Consider the following 12,284-nt stretch of genomic DNA (forward strand, 5'->3'; position numbering starts at 1 on the left):
AATTATTTAACACTAAACAGGATGACAGCATTGTGAGATTTGACTTTAGTCACAAAATAGACATCAATTTCATTTTCAGAATTTGCCTTGCAGATTAAATGTTTTGATTTAATTACTTATTTCCGTTTTGCATAATTAATATAATTAATATCAATACATGTTTTTATAATTGGAACTTCCAAATTAGATTTGTATAAACAGTTCTCCACAAATAGCTCCTGATTTTACCATCATAGGAATCACAACCAATCTGGCTGAAAACTTCATCATCATCATCATCACAACAAAAATCCAAATCTGGGATATCTGAAGGATCAGGAGTCACAGTAGCACTTCTATCTGGTTCATATTTCGAAGACCCAGATAAAGGTTCACTTTTTTCCATATAATGTTCTTCTGGAGGAGTAGGAGGAGATTGAGGCAATATTTTATTTTCTTCACTGTAGCTGTTACCCAAAAAACTGTTCTTTTTTTTTTCAACAAACTTGCTGGATGATGAAGCAGGAACAAATGGAGTAGACTGCATGAGCTGCAAAGACGGATCATGCTTAAGTGACTTGAAATCATTCTGAATAGACACAGCTTCAGTGTTCTGAGAGCGACTAGGACTTCCAGAGCATTTTGATCTTGAGGCAATGGCTCTTTTAGCAGCAGAACTCTGTGAGAGAATTTTTTTCCTGCAAACAAGATACATTTTTCAGAATATTTAAAATTACAACAGAATGACTCTGTGAAGCCAATGAAACCAGCACTACAGACTATGACAATGGTTTGTTAGTATAAAAAGAAAAAAAAAATCAGTTATGTGATCAGAAAGCATAAATTTTTTTAATTTTCTGGCATGCTAGCTAATATGGTATGTAATCCTAACAAATCATAGCGCAGTAAATCAAATCGCTCAGTATATAAAGCTGTGTGAGTATACAAATTTATCATACGATTCATACAACTCACCGAACTTTGACAAGTGAGCTAAGAACATTATTTTTTCCTGTTAAATTTTTGTCTTTTTCCACTTCATTACATATTTTCTCCATCACCGACACATTCATTTCATCTAATGATGCAAGAATGGACTGCAAAATTTCAACTTTTTCATCCTAAACAAGAAAATTATGTTACATCGGTCAAAAAATTAATAAACTGATAATAGAAACAAACTGATTACAATCAATATTTTACATTGAAGAATCTCGATATTTGATTCATAGAATCTTTTATATAATGCATTATTTGATTTATAGAAAAATTCAAATTTCTATGAAAATGCAGATCAATTAATATTTTTTGTTAACTTTTCGAAGATTTCCGAGAATGTTTAAAATTACTTTGAAATGACTTTTCTGAAGAAGAGAACTGTTTTCGATATGTTTTGAGGGAGGATCCATTTGGCTTTCACTAGCTTCTTTGTTTGAAACTTTGAAATGATTTCTGAAAATTCAAAATAAAGCTAATAAGATTAACAAAATTTTCATTACACACAGACCATTTACATCAACACTTATGTTAATATAATTAAACTTCACACGTTTCTTAAAACACTTTTTTTTCAGAGTTATATTTCATTCTCACCAAGCCAGGATACAATTTTAAAAGCTGAAAAATTATAAAAAAACCCTTGTATCATAAAGCCAGAAACTTGTATTCAATGGAAGTCATATTTTTGTGATAAGGGGACAATATTCTTATACTAGAGCAGATTCTTTCAATTCAGCTAACTCTGAAACAAAATCTATAAACATTGTGATAAATGCACCACTAAACTGCACATGCACTTTGTGAACATCCTTCTGAATAATTTCTAATGAATCTCTGTGTACGCAATGGAGTTTTATACATATATGTGTGAGTCATTAATGCTTTTATGAGTGTGTGTGTGTGAAGTACTGGCATCTGTGTTACAAATTTTGTGTTTGCTTGACAAAACGTGCTGCTAAATGTAATATTAACAATCCCAGAAAATAGATTGAAAAATATTTTATATACATTTTTCTTATGTTTCTTACATTTGGTTCTATACATGAACATCTTAACAAATGCTATAGTGGAGAAGATCATTATTAGAATAATTATTCAAACAATAAAACAGATATTATTGATATTGAACATTCATATTGACACCAATTATGGATAATGTTTGATTTTGTAGAATTTCTTTTACCAACCCTTTAAAATTGTATAGGTACAAGAACTAGACAATCAAACTAAAAAATCCAAAATACATACAATGAACATGTACTTGTTGAATTGAAGCCTCTACTAGTTTCTGATGATTTGGTCTTTGAAAATTTATATCTGGAAGAATCATTAGATACACTTGAATCTATACTGGATCTTCCTAAATATACATCAGCCTAAAACAAATAGGTTAAGATGATACTAAATTCGAGGACACAATTTATTTTTATACATTTACAAATGAAAATTGATCTTTTATAACACATATCTTGAAAAATAGAGGCAAAGAAAGTGCTTACAGTAGAAAAATCATCAGCATCATCAGGATAACTATAGTTTAACAAAGCAGTTTTCGGAGACAAGCATTCATTTTCAACCAAATGCTCCTTGGCAGGTGTTCGTGTTCGGTCTGGAAACAGAAAAGACATTTATTTGAACAAGATAAAAAATTTATATAATTTTAAAGATAACTTGATAAATTTTCAATAATATTCATTAAATGTAAAAAATGTTGTTTAAAAAATTAATTTTTATACATTTTGTGTAAATTTTCTCTTAAAGCCAAACGAATCCTACAGTTTTTAAACTGAAATTATTCAGGATCAACTTTTCCATAATTATAACCTTAAAAATAACTCAACAAAAAGCAAACCTTCAGATAGGTTTATAGTGATTTCTTCATTCGTCAACTCAATTTCATCATCATCATCACTGAATATAACTGGTTTATTTCTAATTCTTTTTTTCTTCAAACTTCTAATCACCTCTTCATTATCACTCAGATCATTTGATTCTTCATCTTGACTTTCAAGCAAAGATGGTGTTTCAACAAAATCAGGCAAGCTGTCAATTTGAGAATCTGATGGATATTTAAAAAAGTTAGAGTCAATAATTTTGCTTAATAATCACTCTCTTCAGCATCAAATCTATACACATAAAATTGATTGTGTGTGTTCTCTATACAAATCTAAAATTTTAGATCAATCGTCGCCAAATTTTGCATATATGCCAAACGGGACCAGACTTGAACAATAGGCTACTTTAAAAGTTCGTCAGAGCTGGGCAAATGCACGAAAATGAGCAAAAACTGAAGGGCAACAATGGTTTTTGGGCCTCATCAATCACTTTAGGAATGTTTGCTTTAGTTGTGTAGTTCCCTAGCAGTGTAGTTCACACATGTGCATGCCTTTACAATGGTTTGTCACTCCTTTAATGATGCCAGTATTATGTATAATAGTTTATTTCTTTATAATGGTTTGTCACTTTTTTCAATCCTCCCAGTAAATGAAGAAAACCTGGTCAGCGCCGGGTATTATAGCTAGTTTATAATATTTTGACTAGAGTGAGATAACAATATAAAAGCTCAAATTAAACTGTTTTTGTTCCTCATTTCTAACTCTTGTTGCTTTCTATATTTTATGCTTGACTGCACATAAATTGAATACTTCAATGTGCATTAAAGTTCAAATTTTTTAACTGCTGGTCCTACTTGAATATATATGGCTTCACTATTCTTATAAATGGCTCTGTTTATATACTATATAAGGACATAATTTTGTTTCCAAAAAGTCATGTACAAAAATGCTCAACCATATAAAGTGAAGTTCAATATATAAAGCTGTTCATAAGAGAAATAGGTAAGGGAGGGGATAACTATGCACAACTATTTCAAAATGTCCTTTACTCAAGAGATATAGCATTTCTAAGTATTTTTGCAACAACCTCCAGAACATTTTGAAGTATGTTTTGTCAGACTTATGGGCAGTAATTGGATTTATGAAAATTGCTAAATCTTTGGACCCATAACATAGTTTTTAGTCACTATGATAATTACAACAGGAAATGATCATTCACATAAATTTTTAAAATGGCAATTTAAATACATGGTATTTTGCCAGATTAACATAATAGCATTAAATCAGTATCGTGAAATATCCTATCACACCAATTAAACTTGAACCTTATATAGAGTATGAAATGAAATTTAATAACAGGATTTACAAAAACTGAACCAAAATGCTGTATTATGTAACAAACAATCTGATGAATATATATTTAGAAAAAATTATTACCATCGTGTTTAGGTACATCAATATTTGATGTAGAATCACATTCAGAAACTGTGGAATCTAATATCTTAGACTTATCTTCAGAAATAACACTACTGACTTCACATTTTGTGTACTGTATATTTCTTTTTGGTGGACAGCTTTTTGTAGATCCTAATTTAAAAGTGCAAAATATTTACAAACTAACTTTGATAAATGAGAATGCAACAGATAATGTATATGAGTGTAAATTATGACAAGCTATGACAAACATGCAAAATAGACGCAGTAGCAAAGAACCATAAAAACAATTGAAAATGATAAACCTGTCAATAGTTCTTAAATTCAATTATTGCTTCATTTCAAGTACTGTGATACTTCGGCTAATGAACACCTCAGCTTACAAAGATTTTTTTGTGACTTTTCTACCTTAGCTAACAAACATTTGAGTTGATATGGATGTATGTGCTAACCTAATACAGCCACACACATACTATAAGATGAATTTTCTTGCCAATAATCACATCAAAGTTACTGTCACTCAAATCTAATTAACTAATGTCTACCTCAATATTTTTCCAGATGTACCCAAATTTCCCCTTAAAGTTTTGAACCTTTTTATGTGAAAAATGAGCTAAAAGATTCAGCTAATAGAAAATGTATTAAAAAAAGAGCCAATGTTTTCATTTCGCATGTTTTTTCGGTGCAAGAGTTTTAGCATCAAACTGAACAGTCTGGACAAGTATTTGCCAATATGCATCTAGACGTCTGATTCGCACATCAAAATTCAATTTTACTCCTCCAAATTTTGTAAAAGAGTGAAAATACTACTCAATCAATTCCCCTAAATTTTAGGTAATTTCTTTTTAAGCGAGTTATTTCTCACTCATAAAAAACATCCATAATTTTATGAAAATACCACTTATAAGTTTAAAAAGGAGTGAAATTACTCTTCAAAATTAATCTTTCAGATAACACTGGTGCGAGACATTCTAGGAACTTATCTTTTCCACCTGTATGTACGAGATACAAAAATGAGATGACCAAAGCACACATGGATGAGGACACCTACTAATTCGACTTGGTTGCGTCAACACCAGATCTACATTATGTAAATGCAAAATAAAAAAATCTTCAGTATCTCATCTTTCTGTAAATTCTCATTTATTCTGATTTTGAAGCTGTTCATTTAGTCTTCTGTCAGTTTTCGTCTTTTTCATAGCGATCCTTAGGGTTTTAAAAATTTTATCGTTAAAATTTTGGGTCGCTCCTGGTGTAACATATCCACGGGCCTCCGGCATAAAAGTCAGAAGTCGTCATCATTTAAAAGCATAAATGTTACTTTTTGTTGTTTTCTGTTGCCAATTGCCAGTGGTGGTGTGGCAACAATGAAGGCCGATCATGATGTTGCCAGCCTGCGACCATATGTAAATGAAATGACCTTGAAAAAGAATGAAATGACCTTAAAAAAGAATGAAATGACCTTTTTTTGTTTAGACACATGCGGCTGGGAGTTTTCCCTTTAAACACCGGCCGTACGCTGTCACGATTGCTCCATTTTGCACTCAATCACTCGAATACTTCTTGCTTTTACTACTTGAGTAGCTAAAACTAGTTGATCTCGGCTTCAGTCATGAAATCTTAACAGAATGTTGTAATAACAAATAACTAGTTCTCTTGTTCTTGGCGGATCCGGTGAAGATGTTTTGATGAAAATCTAATGTTTTATGAAATTCTAAAGTTTTATAACAAGTTTTCAGTTTGGTGATTGGCCGCCCTCACTGAGTGATGAAAACCCGAGCGGTTTATTTTTGATGAAGCTTCTAACTTGGTGCTAATGGAGACGCCCAGTATTTCCTCCACCTTTTGACGTTGATTTGGCCAAAGTCTTATGGACTTTTATCTGTGATCCTGGGGAGATCTTCTACCTGACATTGGCTGCTGATGACTTGTCTTGAAACATGGAACTCTATTCTTCAGTTGGTTCTACAGGGGTGAATGGACCTGCATCATGATCATAACTAAACGACACCAACATAGTCGGTGAGCAGAAAGGTGATACTCGTCTAAATGGATATGGACTTCCAATGGTGAGACCCATCCACTTCTATTGATATGAACCTTAGAATAGATGACTTTAACTTAAAAAATTGTTCTCAACGAATGAACTGAATTTAATGTAATATACTCATTAACCAAATGTAATAAAGCAATTGAAGTGATACAAACAACTTGTTTTTATTTCCTACTTGTTGTTTGCCTTAACTCAGGATACTTCAAACTGGGCTATTAAAGGGACATTACACGAACGAATGAAACAATTTTTCATAGAAACCTATGGGATATCACATTTTAGTCAATGAAGATTTTGGCTAATGAATGTGGTTCCGAAATGAATTATTGTTGTTAGCCGAGGTGTCACTATACAATAAATTTGAAAAGAATAAAAACAGATACACATGAAAATTTTACAACTGTACTTTTGATTCAGCTTTCAAAAAACTAAGTAACATCACTACAACAGATAAGATGATTTTAGGCAAAAGAGCTATGCGCTGTGGTCTAGAGCAGGGGTGGCTAACTTTTCTCTATTTGAGGGCCACCATACTCACTGTGTTTATGTTGTCAGTTGCTTGCAGCTCTGTCAAATTTTTTATGTGTGCCTCACATATTTTTTAGTTTTACTTACTTAAAAGGGAAATTTTTTAGAGAAAATTTGCTCGTTGAGATTACCATCACTAACATCCAATGAAGAAAATCTGCTACTGTTACTTCCATAACTCCTACAGTAGGTTTTTGACATCAATCATGTGACCCACATGTTTAGAGAGGTTTTGTGTTTGTGTTGAAAATATGAATCATTTTTGTTAAATGCGGCCTGTATGCACCAGCAGCCTGTTGGCCACCCCTGGTCTAGAGGAATCCAGACTTTTGAGCATTATATCCTGAACAGCACCGGCTTGTGTCGAATGTTAAAAGTTTTTCCGCTGTTTCTTCAGTTTATTCACCAACATAATATCATAATTAGGGAAAAGTAAGAGGATTGAGGTTTATTTCAGATATACTTCCAAAATACAATGTCAGTCATGATGGAATATTTCATTTCATACCATTGATCTAAGGATGATTAAGAGAGAAAAGAATGAAATGAGTATGAAAAAAATCTTTCCCTATTATTGATAAGGTTGCTACAGGCAATGCATTATCATGCCCAAGAAGTCAGCTGAAATGAACTGAGTATAGGATTTGTGTAAGAACACAGAGGATTGTATGAAATCTGTCTACAATGTGTTGAGATAGTTTTCATGGAATAAATTTAGGAATTTAAAAAAAATATATATATATATATATATGTATATAAAATAATAATAATTTATGTATAATGATAATACATAAAATATATATGTGTATATATATATTACCTTGTTCTTTGACTGAAATATCACTGAATTTAGAAGAAGCTGGATTAGACTGGCCCACTTTGTTACTGGAAGTTGAGTTAACAGAATCTAAAATTTGGATTCCATCACTAGTCCACTCATCACTCTTATGATCAGCTTTCAGTTTATTTTTATCAAAATTTGAAGTTCCTGGAGAATAAAATTGATAGAAGCAAAATGTTACTGATAGAAACAGACGTTTTCAATGAAACTGATGTTAACAAGATATAAAAAGTTGAACTTTACTAAGTTACCGAATCTACAGGTTGAAAGATCAAAGTCATTCAAATCATCCAAATAACAATCTAAACTATCACCAAGGACTTCTGATTTACAAGTTCTTTGTTCACTTTGAGAACTTTGCTGCTTTCTCTGATTACTGCAAGATGAAATTAAAATGAAACAATACATTAATTGTGACAAAACTGGAGGAAAAACCACCAAACATTAGTATGAGATTAGCAGTGTGGTGCAACTATGAATTCAAAAGTTATAAATCTGTAACTTAACCTATATAAAATATTGCAAAACCATTTTCAAGTGAAAGAACAAACAAGAGGCCCAAAATTTATAAGAATAAAAAAAAAAATTAAAGATTTAATTTTATAAATTAAGAAAAGATTTAATTTTATAAATTAAGAAAAGATTTAATTTTATAAATTAAGAAAAGATTTAATTTTATAAATTAAGAAAAGATTTAATTTTATAAATTAAAAAAAGATTTAAATTTATAAAGATAGAAATTTATAAATTTATAAAGATAGAAATTTATAAATTTATAAAGATAGAAATTTATAAATTTATAAAGATAGAAATTTATAAATTTAAAATGAACAGAATTCATAAAAATGTTACACATCTCATTCATTTATAAGAGGTGCCGGAAATTATCATAAATCCTTAACCAAATGTTTCTTTGCTCTTTCGGAACCTAACTTTTGAATCTTTTGGTTCTTTTTTGAGTAATAAATTGGTTTTTTAAAAAAGATTATCATGATTTAAAAGAATGAAAAATTTTCTTTGTAACCACAGAATGTGCTTTAGAGATGTTAACAAAATTGCGAAAATGTTTGAGGCATTTTTGGTAATTTTTTTTTGATATTATTAAAGCTTGGTGTTTTTTCTTAAATCAATGATATCAATAATTTTATGCTTCAAAACTTGAAAGACATGCTCTTTCTAATGTCTTATTTGTACTCAATTGTCAGTACCAAAAAGTTTTTCACTTCTCATCTAAAAATGTATTAAACTTTTTTTTGGTTCATATCCAGTATTTTTCCTAGTTTAAAATCAAAATCTTTCCCAATAGGTATAAACACCCCCTGTTTATAACTGTTAACAATTTCACATAAAATTCATAACAAATAAATATTTATTCCAAAAAACCTAAGTAAAAATCAACAAATTTGTCACTAAAACATAACTACACAGCTGAAAGCAGCAGCAAGCCAATATTTTTTAAATCAAAAATTATAACTAATAACAGTGATGAAAATAAAGCAATGAATCATACCTGGAAAATAGGTTTGTTATTGTTTGCTGCTTTTTTACAGCTTTGAGAGCAGTAGGCGCTTTGAAAATTGGAGCTACTCTGGACGGAATCTCTGGTGGTTTGAAAGTGGGATTTTGCTTGGGTTTCGAAACCCAGTTTTCAACAGGTTTCAAAGCAGATTCATTCGTATTAGTCTTGTAAGCTTTATCCAAACTTGCAGCTTTCTTAAACGTGAATTGCCTGAAATGTACACAACAATCAAATTCTAGCTAAAGCTAATTCTGTACTAGCAAGCAATTATTAAGCATGTAGCTTAAGTATTTTTTCAGTGCTTCCTAAACCTAAACTTCGACCAGTCAGACTAAAAGCTAATGAACTAGTCACTAAAAGGTCTATAGTAAGTTTTTGTAATATGAACTTAAGGTAAACCATAACACAAGATGTCCAGTAACGTATTTTCTAAAAGAAAGGCTAATTTGTTTGGAAAAAACAATTTTCCTACATGATCAATTTTTTCTCTCTCTGTATGTTTTGATACAATCAGTTTTTATTTTTTCTCCAAAACTTTTTCATAAAATTTCTTTCAAGTTCAGCACAGTTTCTCAAATTTACAGTGCAATACTGAATGTTTTTCAGTAGACCTTTTTGTAATAGTGTGAGGATTAAGATTATACTAAGTGCAACAAAAACATACTCCTTAGGTTCTAAGACCCCTCATTTAAGATTCCAATGGTTTATTTTTAATCCTTTTTTGAGTGAAGCAATCTATTTACAAACTGAACTTCTCTATACCTCTTCTACTACATAAAAGTAAATAATAACATTTAAAGAGGTAAGAACTGAACACAGAACGTTACTATGCATGCATGAAATGCTTCAACTTGCTTTTTTCTCCCTCAGTTAACTTGTCTCACCTCCCGACTCTTAATTAAAAAAAACAACCTTTATTTACTAGGTCATTTGTCAGCTCCAATTTATATGTTACATGTTATGTCAACTACTATGATGCACACACACACACAATATTTAGCATGAAGTTTTTTTTTTAATAATGTTCAATCTCAAAATGAAAATAAATGATATGTATGAAATTGTCTGATCCAATGTTGATTGATTGCTTCTATTTTTACTTGAAGATTTTATACGAAAGTTTTTAACAGCTGGCTGATGCGAAGATATATCACTATCACCAGGTGGCAAAACAATCTGATAAGTCGTCAGGCAGTGTCAGCAATTGTGAGCTTTTGCTGTCCATGTATGGTCCCGTTCAGTGCACACAAGCTCCAAGGAAAGATTGAGATATTTGTTGCCTTTGTAGTCTAGTGTGTTTACCTGGAAAGCGAAAGGATGTGGATTCGATTTCCCGCAAGGTCAGTTGAATTTTCTCCCTTTCCTAAATATATCTTTGCATTAGGCAACTGTTAAAAACCTTCGTATGGATAGCGGAGAATATCATCCTCGGATGCAGATTTTAGTCACAAGAACTACCATATCATTTTTAATCAATAGCAATTTCAAAAACTTTGAACATAACTTTGAAAAAAAAAATTACATAAATTCCAATCACTCTCAATTTTCTTTCTTTTCAAATAAATAAAAACAAAACAATAATAAATGCAAGGAACTCACCCGCTTGTTGGATTTGATGGAACATAAGACTTGGTTTTCTTTGTAGCAGCAAATCGAGCAAGATGTTCAGCTAAATTATTTTGTGGTAGGGAATTCATCTTCTTATGAGGCAGCGTTATAAACAAATGGTATAGTATGCATTATATACAGGAATTCGCTGCAGAAAAAATATCAGTTTTAAATGGAACAATAATAAAAAAACCAAAAAAAAAAAGTTAAGAGCTAAGTTAAAATATATAGTTAAGAGCTAGTATATGAAATAAATGATAAAGAAAGCAATTTTAAATAAGGAAGTAGAAACAACAGGGATCAGCATGCAGCCCATATAGCAGTATCATCTCTCCCCATTTCCTGTTAGAAAACATTTCCATACTTAATATTGTAATCAGTCCGCAGTATTCGCTGTGATTCATGTACGTGTGGAGCTACTTTCAAAATGACCTTTCTATAGTGAAGGCGAATGTATGAATGAAAAAAGTCCTTTCATTCAATTCTTTGATAATTCTTTCGGTTGACCAGATTCAATTTTATTTTTCCGAGAGACTTTCTCAAAGGATCTATGAAAGGTATTGTACGTTTAAAAGAATATCACAACTCAGGATATACATTAAAAAGTTCAATTCTAATGCCTGAAGAATTTAAAATTGTGAAAATGCAGGATTTTAACTCAAAGGGGGAAAAAGTGTCATTTCAGCCCTTTAAGAATTTTTGAAAACATGTGTTAAGTATTTTATCCGCACAATCGATTGAGATCAGTCTTAAAGGGTTATAACAGAACAAAAAAAAAAAAGAATGATTGAACAATTTGAAACCAATTATTTTGGAAAGAAAAGCAGTTGTCCCGTTCGAGCAAACGGAAAGTATGGTCACCGTACTTGCAAACAGGACTTCTTTCGGATGTAGCTACGATTCCTCTTTCGCTTATTGTTATCAAAAACTCAGAGTCCCGATGTGATCACATTACGCTGCATCAACTGTAATAGATAAACCAAGTTTTGGCCCTAAAAGCAGAATGTGCTGAAATCTGTGATGTACGTTGCAGAACAATCTGGAAGAATTTTAAGAAAAATATAGAAAACATTATTATATGGGAATTTTTATTACAGAAAATTTCCAGTCAGCTGAGGGCTCATTGCAGAACAATGCAATACATTTTGTTTGGGGATTTCGGAAGTCAGCATTGTACCTACTGTGGGGACTGAACAATGACCTTTCTATAACCATAGGAAGTACTGCAGCGCTTATATTTACTGATCTGAATCATTTCAATTCTTGTCTATTGCCAGTGGCCTAACACACAACTAAGTTTTATTCCCTTTCAGATGTGATGAGTCATGCAAGGAATGTGTATGTGCACTTAAGCTTGTGAGCATATATCTGTCAGAAGAGACAAGACCCGGGTTCTGTCCCTTCTGGGATGTAAGCCCTTTATCCATGTGGGTTGGGTCACGCAGGGGAGGACTGAATGTGCATATCTAGTGCTGTTATCTGAAGTCA

General features: G+C 31.4%; 1 protein-coding gene across 1 annotated transcript in view; it reads right to left on the reverse strand.

Moving 5' to 3' along the window:
- The window catches only part of LOC149088129 (uncharacterized), a 29,216-nt gene that overhangs the window by 16,202 nt on the left and 730 nt on the right, over positions 1–12,284 (reverse strand). The window contains exons 2-12 of the mRNA XM_089244752.1: positions 10,788–10,944; positions 9,180–9,398; positions 7,921–8,045; positions 7,649–7,816; positions 4,251–4,400; positions 2,831–3,037; positions 2,478–2,587; positions 2,227–2,354; positions 1,329–1,431; positions 955–1,100; positions 229–677 (exon numbers count right to left, since the gene is read on the reverse strand). Of these exons, the coding sequence (XP_089100878.1) occupies positions 229–677; positions 955–1,100; positions 1,329–1,431; positions 2,227–2,354; positions 2,478–2,587; positions 2,831–3,037; positions 4,251–4,400; positions 7,649–7,816; positions 7,921–8,045; positions 9,180–9,398; positions 10,788–10,885 (1,903 nt within the window). The 5' untranslated portion in view covers positions 10,886–10,944. The remainder of the gene's footprint in view (positions 1–228; positions 678–954; positions 1,101–1,328; positions 1,432–2,226; positions 2,355–2,477; positions 2,588–2,830; positions 3,038–4,250; positions 4,401–7,648; positions 7,817–7,920; positions 8,046–9,179; positions 9,399–10,787; positions 10,945–12,284) is intronic.

The sequence above is a fragment of the Pholcus phalangioides genome, unplaced genomic scaffold, assembly GCF_987345545.1.
Source record: "Pholcus phalangioides strain wild (caught in Gottingen) unplaced genomic scaffold, Ppha-v1.0 ptg000003l_1, whole genome shotgun sequence".
Lineage (NCBI taxonomy): Eukaryota > Metazoa > Arthropoda > Arachnida > Araneae > Pholcidae > Pholcus > Pholcus phalangioides.